The sequence below is a fragment of the Phaethon aethereus genome (assembly GCF_964289735.1).
Source record: "Phaethon aethereus genome assembly, chromosome: 10".
NCBI lineage: Eukaryota > Metazoa > Chordata > Aves > Phaethontiformes > Phaethontidae > Phaethon > Phaethon aethereus.
The window spans coordinates 8,150,109-8,172,430 of NC_138586.1; the positions used below are offsets into that span (position 1 = coordinate 8,150,109).

Here is a 22,322-nt window from a genome sequence, read left to right on the forward strand (position 1 = left end):
CCTTCTCGCTCTCTACAACTACCTGAAAGGGGGTTATGGTGAGGTGGGTGTTGGCCTCTTCTCCCAAGTAACTAGTGACAGAACGAGAGGAAATGGCCTTAAGTTGAACTGGGAGAGGTTTAGGCTGGATATTAGGAAAAATTTCTTTACTGAGAGAGTGGTCAAGCATTGGAAGAGGCTGCCCAGGTAGGTGGTGGAGTCACCATCTCTGGAAGTGTTCAAAAAATGTGTAGACGTGGCACTTCAGGACATGGTTTAGTGGTGGATTTGGCAGTGCTAGATCAACGGTTGGACTTGATCTTGAAGGTCTTTTCCAACTTTAATGCTTCTGTGATTAATTTCAACAAAGAATCTAAGAGATGGAGCAAGAAGGAGGGTGTTTGGTAGATGACAGCTGGGAGTTTCACACCAGTTCTCACAGGGAAGCGGGAAGGAAGTGGAAAGTGGCAGGAGACAAAGGACAGCCCGAAGGTTAGAGGAGAGATAAAGAGGGATTGTGAGAAATAACAGAAGCAGAAAGGCTAATGACGGATTTATGTGAGGCAGGAAGGCTGTAATAGGGAGCAAAACTGTGGCTTAACTTTGACAAAGGTGACGTGAGGGCCAGAATTTTCCAAACGCTGCCCAGGGGAGAGCGAGGGGCTTGGGCTGGGCTATCACTGCGTGCGGACTCCTGCCCCTGCCGTGCATAGCTGCGTCGCGCACCTTTAGTTCTGCAACAAACCTGTGCTTTAATGCAGCGACTGGCCTCAGATCTGTTAGCAGCACATCGACGCACGGGCCCACAGACAGCCGGCCAGCAAAAAGCCAGGGTCGCTTTAGCAGATAACGTAGCCAGCGTGGGCCGCTTTAAAAGAATACTTTGAAGTTGAGGGATGCATCAGCGTTTCTTTCAAGGAAATTGCCAAATGCTTTCATTGCAACACTGCTGCGTTGCGTCCGCCGAGGTGTGCTGGTGCTTTGACCACTTTGCCTTGATTTTATGTCTGTGATTGTGAAAATACCAATTGAGAATTTTGGGCCCCTTTGCTCGCTCTCTGCAAGGGGACGACATCCCACCCTGAGCGTCATTTAGGAATGTTTAAGGACTTTTTCTCAGCAATGTGCATTTCCACTGATATTTTTTTTTTTTTTTTTTTGGTCGGTAAATACGAGGCCCAAAAATACCCGTGAGTCCTTTCCACCCCGCTACGGTACAGTTGCACCCTGCGTTCTTTCCGCGGCCATAATTACAGGGCAAGAGAGACTGTGATGAGCAGCAGAGTGTGATATTACAGCGTGCTGCCTTCTCGCCGTCGCTGCGGCACTTTGGGATGGGGCTGCCCTCCTGCTCCGTGCCGCGAGGGACTCGCCGCTGCTGCTTGCCCCCGGTTGCTTGTGGGGCCGGGGGCCCCCGAGGCCAGGGCTGAGAGCAGCATCGCCGTCGTCCCTGTGGGCTCCTGTTCACAGTGCTCGTCACCTCAGGGAAAGGCTCTTGAAGTGTGCGCACGCACGTTCCCTTCTTCATTCTTCTTTTTTAATGTCGTTCGTTGGGTTTTTTAAGTTTGGGTGGTTTTGTGGGTTTTTGGGGGTTTTTTTTAGCATTTTTTGTTTGTTTGTTTTTAACAGCTGCCGCGGTTTCCTTCAGCCCCGTGGCACAGGCTGCGCTCTGTGTGGCGGGTGGGAGCGCGGGGCCGGCAGGGTCCCGTCCCCGTGTCCCCCCGCCCCAGTCCCGCGCGTCCGAGGTTTCGGGCAGGGCCCGACCCTCCCCCTACGCTGCCTCGCGCGGCTCCACCACCAGCTCGGGGCCGCGCGCGTGGGGCGGCGCGCGCACACGCCGGCTCACCCGGGAGCGCGCGCGCGGTGTGGGGGGGGCGTGAGGAGCGCGTGGCGGGCGCCGGCGGCAGGTGGCCCCGACCCCCCGCCGGCGCGGCACGTCACGTCACTTCCTCGCAAACTTTTCCCGAGGAACCGTCTCCGCGAAAGTTGCCCGCCGGCGGCCGCCCGGCCCGGGGTTGCCCCCGCGCCCGCGCAGCGGGGGGGTCGCCCGCCTCCCGGCGCCGCCGCGGGACCGTTAGCGCGGGGCGCCATGGCCCGGGACTGCGCCGCCCGCAGCCTGGACGGCATCGACCTGGCGGCGCTGCGGGTAAGGAGGGGCGGGCGGGGGCGTCCCGCGTGGGGGCTGCCCCGCGTGGGGGCTGCGGCGGGCCCCCTTCGTTCCCGCCGTCGCGGGCGTCCTGCGGGCGGTGACAGCGCCTGGGCTTGGGGCTGCCGCTCGCCGCTGCAGCCTCACCGCTGGGGTGTGCAAAGGCTTCGCCCCATGTTCAAGGTTTTTTTTTATTTCCACCCCGCTTATCCGAGGGGATTTCGCTCTGCCGCGCGTGGGGAGAGGCGCCGGCGCTGCAGGGCGCCTGTGCGGCGTGCGGTGGCCGTGGGACAGCGTGGCGTGGGCAGCAGGGCGATGCCGTACGCGCGCCGGAGGAGCGGCAGATGCTGAGGGAGGTGGCCGCGGGGCGCGGGCTCCGCGGGCGCGGCGGGCTGAGAGCTCTTGGCTTCGGCTCGCCCTCCCCGGGACCGTCCCACGGGAGCGCCGCGCTGCCCTGCGGGGAGCCTTTCACCGGAGAGGTTCGCTCCCCTCCCAAAATAATAAACTTCCTGCGAGCGCTCCGAAGGGTGATGTGAATGCTGTGAAGCTGCGGAGAGAAAACAAATGAGAAATGAGGATTTTCTGGAAGAAAAGATGTGCGTGGGGTTTTGGCTTTTGTGGGGTTTTGTTGAGGTTTGGGCTTTTCTTTTCTTTCTTCTTTTTTTTTCTTTCCTTCCCTGAAGCTAAAAAAGGCAGCATTTGCCTAGTTTGCTGCGAATTTGTATCATTATGCTCTTGCATTTTTAGGTTTATAACATAATCCAAACTTCAGCCGCGTTAAAAGCCACACTGTTAGTGTTTCACATCCACAAACAGTTAACAGGGTTGTGTATGGTGCCCCTTACTTCCACTTAGCTGAACACCTCTCACCCCAGTCCAACCGAGGCACACTTTTTCTGGGGCACTCTCCCCAGAAGAAGAGAAGAGTTCAATTGGGCGAAAAGCAGTCAGCCTCAGACAGTGAAACTGAAGCAAGCTACTTGCTAAAAATATCAGAGAAAAAAAAAAAAGAGGGCTGGGAGAAGCCTTTGCAATAATCACATGGGAAGGAGAGTGTTCCAGACCAGACGCAGAAAGAAGAAAGGCAGCAGAGACAGTAAAGTTTGTGAAGATGGCACAAGGGTCCTGGCTAGGCAAGCAGAAGTTTAACCTGCCTCTGCTAAAGGCAGTAAGACAAAATAATGGGAGTTCTTCTTTAGAGCTTTAGCAGATGAATCTTACCTCCTTAAATAAATGATAAGAAACCAGGGTTAAGTTTGAAGAAGACCATTGCTGCAAACCAGGCAGCAGGCTGTGTGTCAAAGACGTCCGATGCAGAAACCTCCCCGAGGCTTAAGCATGACAAGTTTCAGCCTCGGGAGGTGAAGGGACGAGCAGGCTCTTTCAGACGAAACCTCTTCAGCGCATCTCAGCCTTAGTTTGGGGTTTGTGCTTAGCGGGAAATGGCCAGCGGGAGAGGCTGGGCTGTAGAAATTACGTACAGACAGGTGCTTTGCCCTTGCGGGGCCATGGGTGCTCCCGGGGTCGGGGGCAGCTGCCTGGCGCTGGGTTCCCACCAGCCTCGCGGCGGTCACGGACGCCAGTGGCGAGGCACAACTGGGATCGGGGTCGTTTTCAAACGGCACGAGCTGGCCTTGCTCCCCTCGGAATGGGTGCTCGCCAGGGCTTTCCCCTTCTCCTGGAAGGAGGTGGTTTGGGCTGCAGTTTCCAAACATTGCGGGAGCATCTTTTTGGGGTGCTTCCGCCCTGGGTTCATCAGGGCGGTCAGGTTAAAAGGCCTCTGATCTCTGCATTACGTGTCAAGGTGCAGAGGCTGTAGAAGAACTTGAGCTTCAGACACCTGTATCTTGTTTAGCTGCAGAGATTGTGGAAAGCGCATTTCGGTCGGGCTCTTGTGCGTACATTGGTTTCCATTCTGCCTTGCAGAGGAGATGGAAGTGGCCTGGGTGCCTCTGGGTCAGTGGTCCTGTTCTCGCCCTTTGAGTACTCTGCAGATGACTTGCAGGAAAGCAAGAAGGCCACCATATGGTACAGTGCATTAGAGTAATTAACCTTAAAGTGATGAACGTTCAGGCCAGGATTTTGGTGTCTGTCAAAGTGAACCCAGCAATTTGGCAGGGGCTGGCTGGTGAAGGGTTAGATGGACCACGGGGCTCAGATGGTAGCGGAGAGGAAGCACTACATCAAAGATGATACCTAACTCCAAGATAATTAAGAAGTCGGCCCATTGTGAAGAATGCCAGGGAACGACGCAGTCCTGATATCCAAGGAAACAAGGGCAGTCCAAGGACCAAAGTCAGAGCCCAGATTAATATCTGTTATGACTCTTAACAAGGCTGAGTTCACTACAGTGTCCTGATTATAAGAAGAGAGATGGCCAAGCTGCACTCAGCTGCCGAGGCCTGAGATGTTAATGCTCAATTGGCTGGCAAGGACAGGGTAGGATTTTTGCTATATTAAAGTCAATGCTAACATTTATTTAGCTAATTGTTTGGGTTTTTCCTAGAGTATCTGAAACCTTTAGAAGCAAGCTATTAGGATGCTAAATTAGAATGAAATTGATTGGAGGGAGAGACAGAGGCTGATTTTGAGGCATATTAAATTATTATATTTGCATAATAAATAAGCTTGAAGAAGAGTGAGGACAGCATGTGTTTAAGTGCGAGGGACATTTGCAAACTCCGACTTGAAAATGCAGTTTAAGTTCCTCCGGGTTTCTGCGCACTATGAACACCTCTGAATTCAGCCGTGCTACCTTCCGCAGAAGAGGTGTGGAAACGGCGTGCTGCTCGTGCTTCCCGCGGAGGGGGACGGTAGGTTTTGTGCGCGGAGGCCCTTGTCCAGAAGAGTTCGGCAGAGATCCGCTGCGTGTTTTACGGCACGGCCCGTGGGCGACCCAAGGCGCAGCTCTGTGGGAGGTCGCATGTGAGGCAGAGGTTTGTAGCACCCGCTTGCCACTTTAGCAGTGGCAACGGATTGTTGTGGACTTCAGCTCTGCTGAAGCAAAGTTTATGGCTCGTTTATATCCAAGACTAGTGGAAATTAAAAGTGAAGAAATGAGAAGGAAGCAAAGCGCTTTGCAAAGATCCCAGTGTTGCAAGCATTCCTATGCCTGTGCTTAGCTCCATGCGTGAGTGGTCTCATTGATTTCCTTTTGTGTGAGGGCTTTTGGAATTGGGGTTGAAGTCTAGAAGTCCGTGCCTTACTACCTTGTCTCAAAAATAAGAGACAGAAAAGAAATGACACAGACTGGCCTGTGCGTGGGTCAAAAGTGAGTTGGTCTGGTTTATGCATTGTTCATTAGTTAAAAAAAAAAAAAGGTCTTGTGAGGTTGACAGTGTAGGAAGTGTAAGATTAAAACTCATTTAACTTAAAGGCAAAACCAAAGCAACTCATGAGTACTTTCAGTTGTGGAAGTCTGTGCTGTGTTGCTCTGACAGTGAAAGCTATTGCCATTGATTGTGACAGTTGTGCCAGTAAAGGCAGAAGCTGCTCAGAAAAAAGCCTGTATGTTCCCACTGGGATTTTGCCTAAGTAAATGTTTCTGTATCAGGTATGAAGAAAACATTATTTATATTAAAAGAATAACATATAAATGGAGTGGAGAAGTAGCTTGTTACCCTAAAACCAGGATGTTTTTCAACTAGGGTCATAGAAATTGTGCTTCTGAGATAATGTTTTTCTGTATCGCATCCCTCAACAGTACCAATAGGCATCAACTGACATAACAGATTGCTGAAACAGATGTGGTAAAACTGACACATGGAGTTAATAATATTTTATATAAATCTCTCAATGATATCATCCCAAGAAATGAGCTGACTGATGAATGGCTCAGCCAGAAACCAAGAAACTGGTCTCTTGAGTTGTTAATGTTTTTACATAAATCTCTCAAGTAAGTTTTAACCGAAACAATAGATTTCTTAATGCGCTCAGTCATGCAGGAGCAAACATTTACTTGCCCGTGCCTTGCAGCAAGATGGTCTTCCTGTATCTGAGAGGCTGCAGCATCTCATTATTGGAGAAGGACATCTGCAGTGGTTGGTTTTAGAGCAACGTGTGCTAAATCAGTAGGACGAAAGTTGGCTTATGTGGTGTGGCATGCTGGTCACTTGACATGTGGATCTTTCATGTAAATTAACAGCAATCTGGTTTGGGTTCAAAGCCAAGACTTCGATACACTAGTCCAATTCACCTCATTACGTTTGCAGAGCAGGACGATTGAGCATTCTCAGCCTACCTGTAGTGTTAAGATTGCCTGGGATGGTACCTTTCCCTTTTGTAAGGTAATTGGGCTCAGGTGCTTTATATAGTATTTTTTCAATTCTATGGTTTAGGTTCTTTCCTTTCTTACGTTGCTAGTGGTACGTGTTTCATAGCAGAAGACAGCAGCTCAGCCTCTAGGCCAGCTCAGTGTTTTAAGGCTTAGGAAGCCTGGAGTTTATTCCTATTGCTAAGCTGAATCTGTTGAATTCTTGTATTCTTCACACAGGTCCGTCTATTGTATCTGTCGTATTGCCATGGTACAGATCCTCATTGAGTTGTTTAGTGTATAGAGTTTTGAGCAACTTGACTGAAAGCTTTAATATTAATTAACTTCTTATGCTGTTGTTTGGCTATTTCCTCTTTAGTTTGTAACACAGATCATTAGGAGATGCGTCACAGACGTTTTCATTTTGATTGTGTACAGTTATGCTCCGTTATGAAGTGATTGCTTTGCTGCAAATAATGTTATTTCTTCTGCTTTTTGCAGGACCCTGCAGGGATATTTGAACTGGTGCAGGTTGTTGGAAATGGGACATATGGACAAGTCTATAAGGTTTGGATGCCTCTTTCATTTATGATGCTATTCTTGATAAAGCTGTTTTTCCTAAAGCAGAAATGAACACCACTTAAGGTGGACAATATTGTTCCAGTAATAGCCCATTTTATCTTGCTGTCTTTTCTGTGTAGTGCAAAATGGTGTAACCTGTGAAACTCTGTGCCTCTTCCTTCTGCCCTGTTTTCATGTCTCTGCTGCCACAGGTCAGATTAAGTGTGTTGGCTTTCGTACTGACTTCCCTCTGCCCTGTTTTTTCCATCCTGTGATTAAATAATTTTGAAGAAGAGAAGATAATAGGAGGCTGGCACACATTAACATCAGTGATGGCTAAGTTTTTGGCCTGGACTGAGTGGAGGGCTCAGCTAAGACTAAACCAGCAGTACTCTTCAAGACAGAGGGGTAATTAACCCTGCTCTGCAGACGGGCTATGAACTTCTTTATTTCCGTTATTGCCTTTGTCACTGCAATATCGAAGCAGAGCTACCAGTCAAGAAACTACAGCAATTAAATGGTGTCCGCCATAACATGCCATGTACACTATGCAGTGCACACCTTTACTAAGTTATAAGAACTAGCCTCGAAAAGTGTTCTTTCATTGTGAGGCCTTTCCGAAGAATGATCTAAGAGGAGAAAATAGACATGAGAAGGTCATGAAAAGAGTCTGTGTTGCTCCCATTTGGAGAAAGAAGACGGAGGAAGGAAAAGGCCATGCTGCTGAACCCTTGGAGGCACAGCAGAAGCGTAACGGCGCTGGAGGAAGCCGTCTGGTCTTGCTTCTCCCTCAGATCCCACCGCTGACAAGCGCCTGCGTGACACGTCTTTTTATCAGTGCAGGCTCTTTCTGCATTGATCCCCTGTTGCAGGAAGAATGCAGAGGGGGACCCAGTGCAGGAATGCAGGAGGACTGTTCGTCTTCCCCCAGTTCCAGGACACTGAATGCGTGTTACGTGTCCGCGTCCATCCTCTGGTGGCAGATGTGCTGTGATTGCGTTTTGGTTTCCCTTTGAAGCTATGGATACTCTTGCAAAGATTCTGGAAAATCCTCTACAGAAGCAGTTCTGGGGAGTTTCTGCTTTCCCATACTACATTTTTTAAAATTTATTTTTATGTCAGAAGCAGGATCTTTCTCATGTAATTCTTTGTTGCTGTGATTAAGTCCGTCTTGTTTCTGAGATTGTCACTGAGATACTGAGGTCAGTACTACTAAACTAAAAATAGAGGCTCTGGGGTTCCCCTGGACAGATTAGAAGCCAGGAGACGTTCGGGGGTGCTGTTGTCAGTGTAATCACAGAGCTTACTACCTGTAAACAGATCCTCAAGCTCCCAAGTGGCCTCTGAAATAGTTGCCTTTCTTTTCATGCCTGGATTTACTTTATATTGGGAGAGAAAAAATTTCAATCTAGTCCTATTTAAGGATGCTGAGAGTGAATCAGCTGCTTAATCATGGCAGAATCAGGAAGGAGAAACACAGTTTGCTTCTCTGCTGCAAAAGAGAATGTTTTGAGCTATCGTGTGGTTCACTAGAATGTTAGCTGCCACGATGCGTAACAAATATTGACAATGACAAAAATTGTACCCAAAGGACGCTGTCCACTGAGCGTGCGAGAGACCAGGGTCCGTCAGCTCTGGATAATGGGTGATTCGAGTCTGGGCTCGTTCTGCACTTGGACTAACTGCAACATCTAAGCAAGGCACTGAGGGACAGGGCCTCGCAAGGCTGAGGGCGCCGAGGGGAAGCTTCGTGCACACGCGTCGCGCGATGCAGGGATGATGGACTGTGTGTAACCCTGGCTCTGTGCAAGGACACCCACAACAAAGGTTTTGTTCGTACGAATACATGTGATCACTGTAACGTAGGGTGTTTTGCTGAGGCTTGCTTAGGGGATTGAGCCGCTCTATGCGGGAGGATGACAGTAAGCCATGCGGCTGAAGAAGACAGATGATGACAGCTGAGGTGGGCAGATACGAAACGCGTGCTCCAAACTGCAGGCAGTCAGCTTGGTCTCCGTTGTGAACAGTTTTCACTGAGTCCGAAGCTCCAGTGTGTGTTTGGAGACACCTCTCCAGAAGATGCTGAGCACCAACTGAATGTACTCAGGTGGCATCTCCCTTGTGCTGACCTGGCAAGCAGAGCAGATATCTGTTTTCTCTGAAGGAACAACTGCTTCTGAAGTGACCGTTACAAGTTAGGCTGTGGTATTCACTTTTCTTCTTCACTGCTGTGTAATATGTCCTTCGATCTATACAATGCTAGGATGGATGGAGTGAATTAGGGAATGCTGGAATAATTTTGTAGTTTGTCTAGTATAGGCTTGTGATCATAAATATTTAAGTTATAAAGTAATTGCAGTTACCCACATAGTGCGCTCATGTCATTAGAGCACGTTTTTATTCTCTGGAGGTGTCAGAATCTTCCATACATTCAGAAATAGATATACATAGTAGTTTGCACATAATCGAAGCAAAGCTTATTTCAGGCTAAATAAACCGTGTCCAAGATTACTAAATTGCTTGGTTGGCTGTGAAGATGATTCATAATGCTATATGTTTTAATATATGCAGCTCCACAAAAATGAAAATAAAATTTAGAGGATTCATCATTAGATTTGGAAAACAATGTTTAACAGATTTATTGAAGGAGAGTATTGTTCATACTGAATTATTCCAGACGAGTTCCAGTTCAGTGTCTTTTTAAATGCAATGGAAGGGGTATAAATTGTAGCCATGATAATGCTAGAGCTGTCTAGAAATGTTATAAAGTTCGGATTTGCATATAATAACTGACTAAAAACTAGCAGATTTTTTGACAATTTACAAAGTAGTAGGACATAAATATGCCAGTACTAGCAACTTCAGTCTTTTGGAAAGTATGAATTGGATATTAAAAAATCAGATGGTACCCAGAAGTCATGAAACTTAGACTTTGTTATCTCTTGAAATGAAAAATGAGTTTTTCAGTTAATTGCTGGCTTCCAGGAGCTGAAATCTGAGAAACAATACTGTGTAAGAGGTGATTCTGAATAATGTCATGGAAGGTGGTAGCAGAGAGTCTTCTCCGAAGGCAGTTGGAAGTACCATTTGGTGGTGGCTGGAGAAGCAATGAGTGTTCGCTCTTTCATGCCTTTGTTTCCTGAACTTTGAAGTGCTGAAGGTCAGATTGTGTCCAGTCTCTGCACCATTGCAATTGAATGCATATGGGAAAGAGAAGCTTCTGAACTTCCCATGTGCTGCTTTTTGGAAGGGCTGTCCATCTTCCTGGGAACCCTCAAGGCCAGGGACCACAAAGACTGTGCGGGGGATGTGGGGTTGCCCTCCAAAATATGAGGGCTGGTGTTTTGGGGGTTTTTTTTTAGAGCTGTTGATCAGTAAGGACCTTCAGACAAGGCAGAGCAATGTTTTGCCTTGCATAACTGCTGGTATCATCTGGGAGGAAGCAAGATTGCTGAAGGTGTCACCCGCAAGTTCTTGCATTTTGCTTCTTCCCTGGGCTGCAGCCGCGGTGCCTTGGAACCCCCGCTTACAGGCTGCCTGGGGAAGCTGGAATCGAGTGTTGTTTGAGATTGCAGTAAAACTGCAGAAGACTATGTAGGAGACTTGTAAATACAATATTTTTTTTATTTGCTAGTAGTTGCTACGTTATTGTCACGTGGTGTACCGTTAAGGGTGGTACGTTGAAAGCATCGTGAAGCTAACGGCTGTGGCTATATCGACCGCTCTTAGTGTGCTTGAGGCTGTATCTTGCAATGTAGGTATGGCTGTCGAGAGCTGACAGTGTCGTGACTTGAATAATTGTTTGCCTATTCCCATTACCTCCAGAAGTGTAATTATATGGATGCCTTGTTTTTCTTCCACGGTTGGACTCTATTGCTATGAAGAGCTGGATAGTGATTGTGTGTCACCCTTGATGTGGGACAGTTGTACCTTGGTCTGTGCTTGTGCATTTAGTAATTACTAAACTGTAAGTTTGGGGGGTTGAAATTTTTTTTTTTTTTAAATGAAGACTTCAGCTGTTAGTTTCATGTTCTTTGAGTGGTGTGTCTTCATTAGGAGCCTGTTAATGCATTTTCTATCTTTTAATTTTTAGTGCAGGGTCATTTTTCTAATTGGTGAATGGGGAAAGGGAGAGATGGAGCAACCAAAGTGAGTGCCATTTTTGAAGTGTTTGGGTTGAAAGGTAGCTTTTGAGCTCTGGAAGAGACTGTGGGACTAGGTTTATAGCTGCTTTGGTTTTTTTAGTTATTAAGATAAAGAGGAATTGCTCCTGATCCTGTTCATTCAGCTGTGCTCTGAGAGTCCTCACCCTTCTAAAGAAGTTTTCATGGGCCAAATGAGGTCATCGGCAGCATCTGTGCATCTGCTCGTTTTCTGATGTCAGGAGGCACCTGACTGGGGCTTTTGACTTCCTTCATCTTAGTGATGTCGATTAGCCCTCTCCTTGGGTTGGTGTTTTTGAGTGGCCTAGGGAATGAGAGGTTGGTGTCTTTGGCGAGTTCCAGGGGTTGACGTTTTCTGGAGTATGATTTTCTTGCAGGCTGTTGATAAACCATGACTGATTTGCAGCTGCTGTGTGTGCAAAATGGTTGTATCTTTTATGGAGTCTGAGGGCACAGGGAACTTGAGAGAGGTGCTCCAGTTTGGGACTGTGAGAATCAAAAGGGAAGAAGTGGCTTCCCGGTAACGTGATGGATGATGATGAAGCAGTGCTGTTGCTGAGGCTTAGCAGAGGGTGGAAGCAACCCTGCCTTCTTGTAGTAGTTCTACACAGCTAATATTTTATTTCTGTGTAGTCACATAAGACTCTGGATACAAAAAAGAAGCAGTCTGAGTAAGGAAGTGTTTTGGGATTGTTTTGTTTTCTAAATACAGCTGCTTCTTGAATCATGCTTCAGTTGTTGATGTGAGTATGAGTTACTCTGCTGTTGATGTGTAGTGGCAGCAGTGTAGTGAAGTGGCAATACGACTTTTCAGTTTATCTTAATTTTAAAGTCTGCTGAGTTCTTCATAATGCGTTTCATTGAATAACTGGCTGAAGTAATTGAGGCTAAGTTGGGAGGGGCGGGGGGAAGCAACTTGGGTTTTTTGATACTTGATGCCGCACGGAAAGAATCACAAGACCGTGCTAAGTTTATGAAGTGTTAAAGTCTGTGGACTGCATTGAAAACCTTAATTGATGGTAGCACCTCAGGCAGTTACTGGAAGGTTAAATGTAAAAGACATTGCAGTTGTGTTCAGTGCAATCCATAAGGTGAACATGTATAAGCTGAAAACTTCAAAACTATCTCTTCTGGGGGTAGATCAGAAGTATCCACCTTCTGAAGAATGTGTCTCAGGGCTGAAATGCAATTTCAGAGTCTCCAGACTGCTGTGAGCAGAGACTTCAGAAGTGTCGTGTCATCTTGAGGTGTTTTGTTTTTGTGGTCAGTTACAGTTTTCAAGCCGATCGTAGCCTTCAAGGCACTGAGATTTTGATGAGTCAAGTATGGAAATCAGTTGTTCTTTATAAATAACAAAATGCTACTTTCTGTTTCAGTAGCAGTTGGTGGAAGTGCTTGTTCTATTCATTGTCTTTATTTGGGTTTTTAGTAGCATAGCTGATTATCTTGTCCGCATGAAAAACTAGTTAATCATTGTAGGCAGCAGTGTATAAAGAAGTACTGCTGCAGTGTACTGGATGGAGTCAGCAACTCGTGTAGATCCTTGGTTCAGTAGCGCAGACAGATAATGGAGACTGTCTGCTAATCCTGGCAACAGGGATCCCTTTCAGGAATAAGTCCGAGCTTAATATGTGCTACTGCCATTGTAATAAGATCTGAAATGCTGTGGTACTTATGAATGGGTTGCCTTGAAAGCTTAATGTATATGGCTGTAATATGATTAATACGCTAGAGAGGCATGGTTTGGTGTTTCAGTATTTAACTTCTTCATGCCTCTGATTTTTAATAACACCTGTGAAGTCTGCGTACTACTAGATGTGTTTCTTCCTCTTCTTTCAGTTGCCTGCAACTCCTAAATACACTCTCCTACATGTCTGCATGCTTTTCTTAAAGCTTCCACACCATCATGTTGGTCCTTTTCCTCTGTCATCAGACAGGATATGGTGTTGGCAGCGCACCCTTGAAGCAACGAGGGCAAACTGTGCCTTGGGCTGCATCAGCAAGAGCGTAGCAAGCAAATCGGGGGATGTGATTACTTCCCCTTCCACACCTGGAATATTGTGTCCCAACTTTGTTCCCCCAGTTCCAGAGAGACATTGGGAAACTGGAGAGGGACCAGCAGAGGGCCACCAAAACATTTAGAGGGTTGAAGAACTTTATGCATGAAGAAAGCCAGGCTTAAGGAATTGAATTTTTTTCAATCAAGGGAAGAGAAGGCTGAGGGCAATCTAGTCACAGTCTTCAAGTGCTTTTTAATAGACAATGGAAGTACAGGAATGCACAGGACAAGAGGAACCAAGTACAAGTTGCTCAGGGGAAGTTCCATCTGGATGTAAGAAAAAAAAATCTTCACCGTGAGAGCAAAGTCAACACTCAAACAGGTTTCCCAGGGTGGTGGTGGAGTCACCCTTGCTGGAAATATCCAAGGCTGTTTGACATTGTCTTGGGTAACCAAACTTAAGGCCCTGCTTTCAACAGAAGGTGAGACCATATGTTCCCAGAGGTCTTTTCCAATCTTGATTTGAGTAGAGGACTTTGTCTGAGTACAGGACATGTGAATCTCAGTAGATAGAACCTACTATCAATCCAGCCTACTACATTTTGAATGACTGACTTGGAGAATACAAAAGAAGTAGGGGGAATGACTCATATTTGAAATATATGGATATAAAATAGGTAATATACTGTGTGTATTTAGTTATCAGAGCCATGAGCATTTTTTTTTGATAGTGTGTGGGGTTTTTTGGGTGCGTGTTGGTTTTTTTTTTTTATCTTGGCTTCCCTGCTTATTTTCATGGCAATGCCAAACTACATTCAGCGCTGGAGTTGAAAATAATGGATTATACATGCGAAAATAATTAGCAAATCATAAAGTCCTGGTTCTAGTTAGTGAATATTTCAGAGGAATTCAATTAAGATTCTTAAGTGTAGGACTAGTTTATCAAAAATAGAAGAGTAAGGATGTGAAAAAAACCTCTCGGCTGTGGAGTGCTTCTATACAATAAAGGCTCTTTGACTTAGCAGAGCAATGTACAATAATTAGATGTGCCATATCAGCCATTAGAGAATAGTAAAATCCTTGCAAATAACTTGTTGTCAGGCCTGCCACTTCAAGCTCCTCCATGTTTTGGACCTGAATCTCCATATGGGAGAAGGCAGTGCATTTTCATCCGAAACTGGTGGCGTTTTGAGCTCATGTTGCATAACAGTTTAGATGTTGGCACTGGGACATGCTATTCTGAAGGTAAAAGAACATGCTAAAAATGCACTGGTATGTGCATATGAGCACAGTAGGAAATAAGTTCAAGCTCTAATTAATAGCTAATAGATTTTTAAGATAGATAAATTAAGAACTAATAATAAAAGTTCAAGCTCTTAATTCCCCACTCAAGCACTTTGCTACACTTTAAACACCTCACTAGTGACATGGATTTCAATACTCCTGACTGCTCTGGAGTCTACGCAAAGATATGCATCAGAGTGACCAGCACTTCATGTACCTGAGTTTTAAAACACCTGAGCTGCTCAGAAGTATTTTATTATATATGTTACCTCTTCTTCAAAATAAATCAGTGGGGTTGGGGGAAAACTTGTGAGAAATTGTCTATTTGCAGTGCAAGAAACCTCCCAGACATATAATGAGCTATTGCGGTTAATGAATGGTACGATATTACTTAATTTTAAACACCAGAAAATTTAGCGTGTTTTTTCTAGATGTTTGAGATGACTCAAACCTAATTGCAGGTTAGCTTCAGTAACTGTACCTTTTTCTGAATGAATCGCAGAACTTTAATGCCTTGCACACATTACCTTACCTCCATGTCTCTGGTTATTTCTTACAGCTCCATGTGAATGGTACTTTCCAGGTCTGCTTTAATGACCTGAAGGATGCATGTATGTTTTTTGAAAGTCCTTCTTTGGTACCTCTGGGTTATAGTTAGTAGACCATTAGAAAAGGAATGTGTCAGTTGGTCTCTAAAAAATATTGATAGCCTGCTTGTCTTTTATTATAATTATTATTATGTGTATTTCGTGGACTTATCCAGCATTTGGTGCTTTAAACTTGACAGTGTGATGAATTGATCTAAAGAACTGCGTGGAGCGTGTGCTGCTCTTCTGTCCTTTCCCGTTGTCTGCATAGACAAGACGTCACCATTGGCTTTACCAGCAGTAAATAATTCTTTTAAGTTTCATGCCTAGTCTTCAGGTGTTTTTTCATAAGACTGTATTCAAATTTGTTAATGCCCGAGGAACCCATATTTTTGTACAAGAATCATCTGAAATAGTGCTTTATAGTTTGCTCTTTGAGCATTCAACAAGTTATGTTGAGCCAAACAGTTAAGTCCTGGGGGATGAGATCTTTGGGGACCAAAAGATGATTTCTTGTTTTAGAAATCTTAATGGTTTAGAAATCTAAGTTGCGATCCTGTTCTGAAGGAGGCTTTCTACCTATCTGTTGAGTGGGGTCTCCAGGAATCCAGTAGCAGTAGTGCTTTTTTGCCGATGCCACTGGAAGATCCATCAGCAGAAATGGCAGTCCGCAAAGAGGCAAGTTCTCCTGCTGCAGTATCTAACGGATGGGTGTTTTCCATGGGCTGGGCGTAGCGCAGCATCTCCTGCATGCACAGACCGGTGAGTGTGCACTGAGGGGCCGTTCCAAAGCTGTTCATTTTAGCTCCTGTGTCACTTCAGCACCCTGAGCTCTGGCATCCCCTGCCAGGGTTCTGTGCCATTGGCCCTGTGGCCACGAGCTCGGGCCTGGCCGAACTCCGTCCTGTCTCAGATGTCCCCACCCTCACATTTTTTTATCTTGCCCAGTACCTGATCAGTCTCTCTGGTGGGTTTTTCTCTCTAAGTAGAACAAACGTCAGTTTGCTTGAACTCCAGAATGTATCTATAGCTCATTCTGCCCTCAGTTCAAGATCTTCACTACAGAGCTGAGCTTGCCTTAAGGCCTCCAAGTCCGCCTGACTTGTGAGAGAGCAGGCATGCCGGGAAGTAACGCTCTGAGAAGCCATGGTGTTAGCAGCTACTGAGCTCTAGCTGCAGAGGTGGATCTCTTGGAGAAGATGAAGCCATCCAGCAGCAGTCAGGAGCACTACCGTGCTGGTGCAAGAAAGATTTCACGTGTGCTTGAGCTCGGGGCAGCGCGCGGGATGGGGCCGGAGCTAACTTGTGGCAATAGCGAGCCCTTTGTTGTGTTGCTTTTCTGGAGCAAACGGAAGTAAATAGCACTAAAGAATTGTTTTTGTTGTTCAGACGAAGTCATGAGCCTGGCTGTCCTGCACACCTCATGCCGATTTATGCCCGTGTAAAGGTTGCACAGAAGTCTGCCGAGGCGGGCAGCGAGACCTAGCGCTGGGGTTGGGAAGTGCTGAAACGTGAGGATGTTCCCACAGCTTTACCCCGGCATGGTCGGCCGCTGCGGGCGGTTGCCGCAGCTCCTCTTCCACGCTCCCCGAATTACCCTGCAGGCCACAGAGGCCAGGACCGTGCGGACCAGCGGCTGCATGGGGCGTGGGGGGAAGAGGGGTGGTCAGGACGACCAGCCGACGGAGCTGGCAGCGCAGCCGGCGCCGCTGACAGCGTGGTCTTCGTGCTTGCTGCTGGGCAGGGCTCCGCCGTGGAGCGCGTCTCGTGACGTTTCCGGGCGCCGTGCGGGTTCGCACGGGCCTCTGTGACGAGGCTGCTGCGAGTTTCTTGGGGACGTCGCGGCTCTGGAGGAGAGCAACGCTTGGCCCAGCCGTGATCTTCCTGCTGCCTTGAAAGCCAAGGGCAGCTGGGTCCGGTGGTAGCACAGCTATTCAGACTGCAGCTGCCTGGACGGACAGCAGCGAAATCTGGTGGGACACTTGTTGATCCTGCCCTTCCAAGGCGTTTGTGGGGAAATGGAGTTTAAAAGCCAGTTTTCATTGTCGGCTGGGGTCAAGCAGCTTGCTCGGTCGGGAGGCGCGGAGGCAGGTCAGCCCCTTGTCCCATCATAATGAAATTTCCAGTAAGTAATTTTAAGTTGTGATGTCCGATTTCTATTGTAAAATCCGTAAATGTGAGAAAATTGTGCTTCTGTCTGTTATTCAGCTGTTCTCAGGCGGCTGGCCAGTGGTAATTTTCCTGGCCTGCGCAGATCTGTGAATATGGATCTTGGGAATAAAATGGAAGAAGAAACTATTTTTCAGCTGTTTGTGGTATAGTTTTTTTTATTTTTTAAAGCCCTTGCGTGTTACAAGCGTGCCCTTGTAACCTACTTACTTTGTGGGATTCCCGAAAGGTTTGTAAGATTTGCTTTAGAAGCACCTTTTCAAAGGTCATTTCTTTCTTTTTTCCTCAGGAAAACATGAAACTTTAGTAACTTCTGAGATCTTGAGGAATGAACAATCCAGGAGACATCCCTTGTAGCAAACCGTGGCCTTTTCAGCGCCGTGCGCGAGGGATGTTATTAGCTAGCACGTCGTAGCTGTGCTCTGCGGCAGTGCTTTTAGGTGCTCCCGTCACGTAAGAAACGCGCTTCTTCATAAAGGCGGGCGAGGGGTTGGCGCAGGCAGCTGCGGCTCAGGAGATGGAGCTTTTCTTCTTGCCTCTCCTTGCTGGAGAAGGCCCGGACCGGCTGGAAGCAGGGCTCTGCTTGTGGCTGTAGCCGTTAGCATGGAGGCAGCCCTTGGTTTTGTAGAGCGTCGTGGGCTTCTGGTGCGGGGGGATTGGTGTGTGTACCGAGGTGGCTTGTGAGAACTGGTCGGCAGCCGCTTACTGAGCCAGGTGCTCTTGGAAAACAGTTTCATCCGGATCAAAACCTGGTGAGTGCAACAGAAATGTCGTCGGGAAAATATTAAGAAATGAGTCGGCTTTCGTTTTCAAACTTTGTTTCAGAAACATCAAAACGTTGCATTTCCCTTGCTTCGTGTGAACGTACTTTTTAATTAAACCGGATGTTTAATATTTCGTAGATTGTCTTCAGTACTGCATAATCGGGGGAAAAAAAAAGGTACTGAAATAATTTGGCATTACCAAAATAAACACGTGACTATTAATGTGAATTCTTCTGACTTTCCATTCTCTGAGGAATGTTTACAGCTGAAAGTGAGACCAGTTGGCAAAATTGACTAATTTCTATTTCCTGACCCTACAGTTGTGCAGTTGCTACCTTTGATATCAGTATTTCTGATGCAATTTTTTCTTTTATTTCTATTGTTAAAAGTGGAAACATTTTGGGAAAAAGGGCATAAGATAAATGTGTGGTGGCCTTCTGAAAATATTTATTTTACTGAACTTGAGGAATTTTCTAACTTTGTTTATTATGCTAAATTTTATCATGGGTTTTTCCTAGTATTTAAAAATAACAAAAGTATAACCAATTTACTGATTATTTGTGCTGTAGTAGATTTGTCTGCTCTTATTTTACTCTTAGCTTTAAACCTATGAACAATTATACTAAAATATGCAACAAAAGCAACATAAAATAAATATTCATATGGCTTAGATAATGGACTCTCAAATGTATTATTTACACAGATTGTCCGTGATGTTGTCTTATTATATGGAAAAAGGGAAGAGCCAGGAAAAAATGTGTTTGCTCTAATATTTGCTTTTTCCAGTCTAACATGAAATATTTATCGTAACAGGCTTCTTGCAAACATTCTGCCCCCAGAAGCCAAATTATATCAGCAGATACCCGATTGCCTTTTATTAGTATCAGAGGGTAGAGTTAGGTATCGTGGACCAGCGTACTGCTGCTGCTCTGAAAATCAAATTGCTGTGGTGAAGTCTTCCCGTTCTTCGTCAGTCGCTGACGGCGGGAACTGGTCCTGTGTGTGCATTTTGCCCTGCGGGAGAGGACGGGCAGTACCGGTACGTGATTTGGGTGCATCAGACCGTTTCTCCTGTGGGATTCCTTTTTGATGGAGGGTGATTTGTTTCCAGAGACATTAGAATATGTTTTGTTGTCTCTCCCGGTGGAGGACTGCCAGATTTTGCCAGGATTTTGCAGGCAGGCACATTGGCACTTGAGGCGTAGTGTTGTGCCCGGTCAACCCAGCAGTTGCGAAGCCCGGGGCAGCTTGGACGTCGCAGAGGTGGTACGTGCCAGTAAATGTGGTGCACTCGGGATACATCGGGCTTTTTGTGCCTGTGCAGATCGGCCTAAGTAGGTCTGACGTTCCCAGACGTGTGGAGCTCCTGGCTCCCGTGCTGTTGAGTATGTGAGGATGTGCACAGGGCACAGTGGATTGCTGGATGCCCAACTGGGATGGTTTCCTTGGTTGCGTCTGGAGAAGCTACAAGTCTTGTAGCGTGCTCTCCATAAAGATGCTTGAAAACGGAGAAGGGATGAAGGAATGAAGAGATGCACCAACTTTCCTTTCTTTTGGACACTTGAAAGATTTCAGTCAGAACAGTTTTGAATAGAGGAAGTAGCAAAACAAAGGCTGGAAGCTCAGACCTCTGAACCCACAGGCTGGAGAACAAAGGTTAGAGAGGGTTTAGGATTCACCCTTTGCTATGTTCCTCTCGTCCTTTCTTTGCATCCTGTTAGTTTCTTGGTACCTACCTGGTGGAAGACTTTGCGTGGCCTGTATCCCTGGCTTGCATTTTGGAGTTGGAGCATTTTCACATTGGCACAGGAATCCGCACCTGGAGATGTGCGTGAGTGAGCAGGTTTCTGCCTATGTTTGCGAAGCACCTAGTGCATTTGTGAGGCCTTTCAAATAGTCACAACAAATTCCTGGTTAGATTGTATAATGTCCTTCGGCTTTTTGCTTCTGCCAAATTCGCAGTTCTCTGACCAGGAACAAAAGAAAATGGCCTTACTGGCCCTGGGTGATGCTTAGAGCCTGCATGGCACTTGTCCTGTCTGTCATGCAGATGGGTTTTGAATGTCTTGGTGAGTAGATTAAAGACACCTTGGCTTTCTGAGCTTTTGTGGTTGCTGTATCCTGCGTTGTTTACGTTACAGAGCTCTGGCAGACCTCTCCCTTTCAATGTTATTAATATTAAATTGGAGTAATTCTCTATATTACAGAGATGGGCTTCTAGCCTGACTCTGATAGGCTTGACCGTTGGGCTCCAGGCTCCTCCGCTGCCCTTGCGACAGAGGCAGCGCTGAGCCTCCCCGTGGGAGCTGGGCCTGGACAGGGATTGTAGGTGCCAGTGGAGTTCGTGATGGAGATGACACTGTGCTATATAAACTGTGATTATTAATGGAGAGCCTGGCTGGTTGAATCCTGTTGTGTGTAAACACTGCCTGAACTTCCAGAGGGGTTGTTCCCTCAGATTGCGGGAGTATGTGCCAACAATGGGTTTTCCTTTCTTTCTGGCTTCCTTTATTGCCAAGCAAGTATCATGAATGTCGTTATACAGTGCCCTGCTATCTACGCTCTTCGCCGTTGATAGTCGTTGCACAATATGAAAAGTCCCCAGAGATTGCATGATGCATTTTCATTCCCAGAGATCTCCTTATAAAACTGGGAGCGCGACCAGAAAGAGAAACAGGGAAGCTGCTGCATTTTCCCCCACCCCGGGGCAGGCTGCTGACTGTGCGGTTCTCTGGGTGCGTCTCCAGGAGTTGGTTGTGATCTGATAAGCCACGTCTGGCTCGTGTCCTGGCTGCTGAGGAGGACATCCATGTCTGTGCATCAGCACTGGCTGAAGGAACCTTTATTAGCAAGCGGTGTTTGAAATACCTAAGACAACACAGAGGGCTTTACCGCTGGAAGGTTAAGGAAAGAAAAATAATAATCCGAAGGTTTCACTATCCCGTATGTATAGATTGGATATTAGGAAAAATCTCTTTATTGAGAGAGTGGCCAAGCATTGGAACAGGCAGCCCAGGGAAGTGGTGGAGTCACCATCCTTGGAGGCTTTCAAAAAACATGTGGACGTGGCACTTCAGGACATGGTTTAGTGGGCATGGTGGTGTTGGGTTGATGATTGGACCTGGTGATCTTAGAGGTCTTTTCCAACCTTAGTGATTCTGTGATTCTATGATGTTTTCCTCCCCCCTCGTATTGTGTTCTCCATATCCATGGTTGCCATCAGCGCAGCCAGTTCGTTTCTGCGGACGTGCTGCTGAGGTTTAGCCTGTCCAGCCCGTGTGCTCTGGCCTGGGTTGCACGGCCGCTGGTGTCGTTACGTAATGGGGTGTGTGCCTGGAGCTGGTGGTGGAGCAGAACAACAGCTCTCTTGAGGTTTGGCAGAAAATAGCTTCTTACGTTATTATTCTTGACTTTTTTTTTTTTTCTTGGCAAAAACAAAAGGAAGCTTTAGCAGGTAGAAGGTTGTTGCCTTGCCACAGAAACGTGTTCTTGCATATGACTGCTGCGATGGCAAAACCACCAGCCGGACCCACCCCTGACTGTGGCCACCACTTGCTGTCCCGGTTAGTGATAAAACCCCGGTTCTCATTGGATCGTGAGAGATACGAATATTAAGCTTACGCCAGTCAGCTTTTTAATCAGTGTTAATTGCTGACTTTCCTAAACTAAATTCTTTTAAACAGAAGAAAAAGCTGGTAACAGAAACAAATGGGAATTTCCAAAGAACTCAGCATTAATCTCCCTCTTCTTCTGTTCAAGCCACTGTGAATCTGCATGGACAGAGATGGAGTTATGCAGAAGATGAGCACTTTGGGAAATGGTGCCCAGCGTGGCTGGATCAATGCAAAGGACATGACGAACAGAAGCGATGCAGGCCAGCGAGCACGTCCACACTTAACGAAATTGCGCTGGAAATACATTTCTAATTAAACTGGGTCAAACCATGTGTGCAAACCAGGTCTTTAAAAATAATTATCTGGAACCTTGGTTTTTCCAGTCCTTTGCACATGATGCCTTTTTTTAATCTATTCAAAGCAGATATAAAATGCTAACAGTGGCCTGCTAGTGCTTTATGCTCACCTTGCACTCATTTGGTTACAGAGTAAACAGCAAATAAGAATCGGTGTTGGGCAGCCCACCTGAAGGTGGCTCAGTGACTAGTTTCAGAACCCCTTCTTGCTGGGTACTTGGTTTTCTGTAAACCTTCGGTCATGTAGTATAGTTATTTTCTTGTGCAAACATGTCAAAAATACATTTTTTCTGTAAGCCTTAGTGGTGCAAACGTGAAAACACTTTTGCAATGTTAATGCTAAGACAAGAGGAGACTAGCTTACAAGCACTGATGAGAGGTGGGTTTATATATCAAGTTAAATTCTGAAGTTGTTTAAACTTCTGGGTTTTGAGGAAAAAATAGTAAA

General features: G+C 46.5%; 1 protein-coding gene across 1 annotated transcript in view; it reads left to right on the forward strand.

The window, feature by feature from the left end:
- Positions 1-618: 618 nt before the first annotated feature.
- Positions 619-22,322, forward strand: part of NRK (Nik related kinase) — a gene marked incomplete at its 3' end in the record, with an annotated part of 106,861 nt that continues 85,157 nt past the window's right edge. The window contains exons 1-2 of the mRNA XM_082004220.1: positions 619-2,125; positions 6,879-6,944. Of these exons, the coding sequence (XP_081860346.1) occupies positions 1,520-2,125; positions 6,879-6,944 (672 nt within the window). The 5' untranslated portion in view covers positions 619-1,519. The remainder of the gene's footprint in view (positions 2,126-6,878; positions 6,945-22,322) is intronic.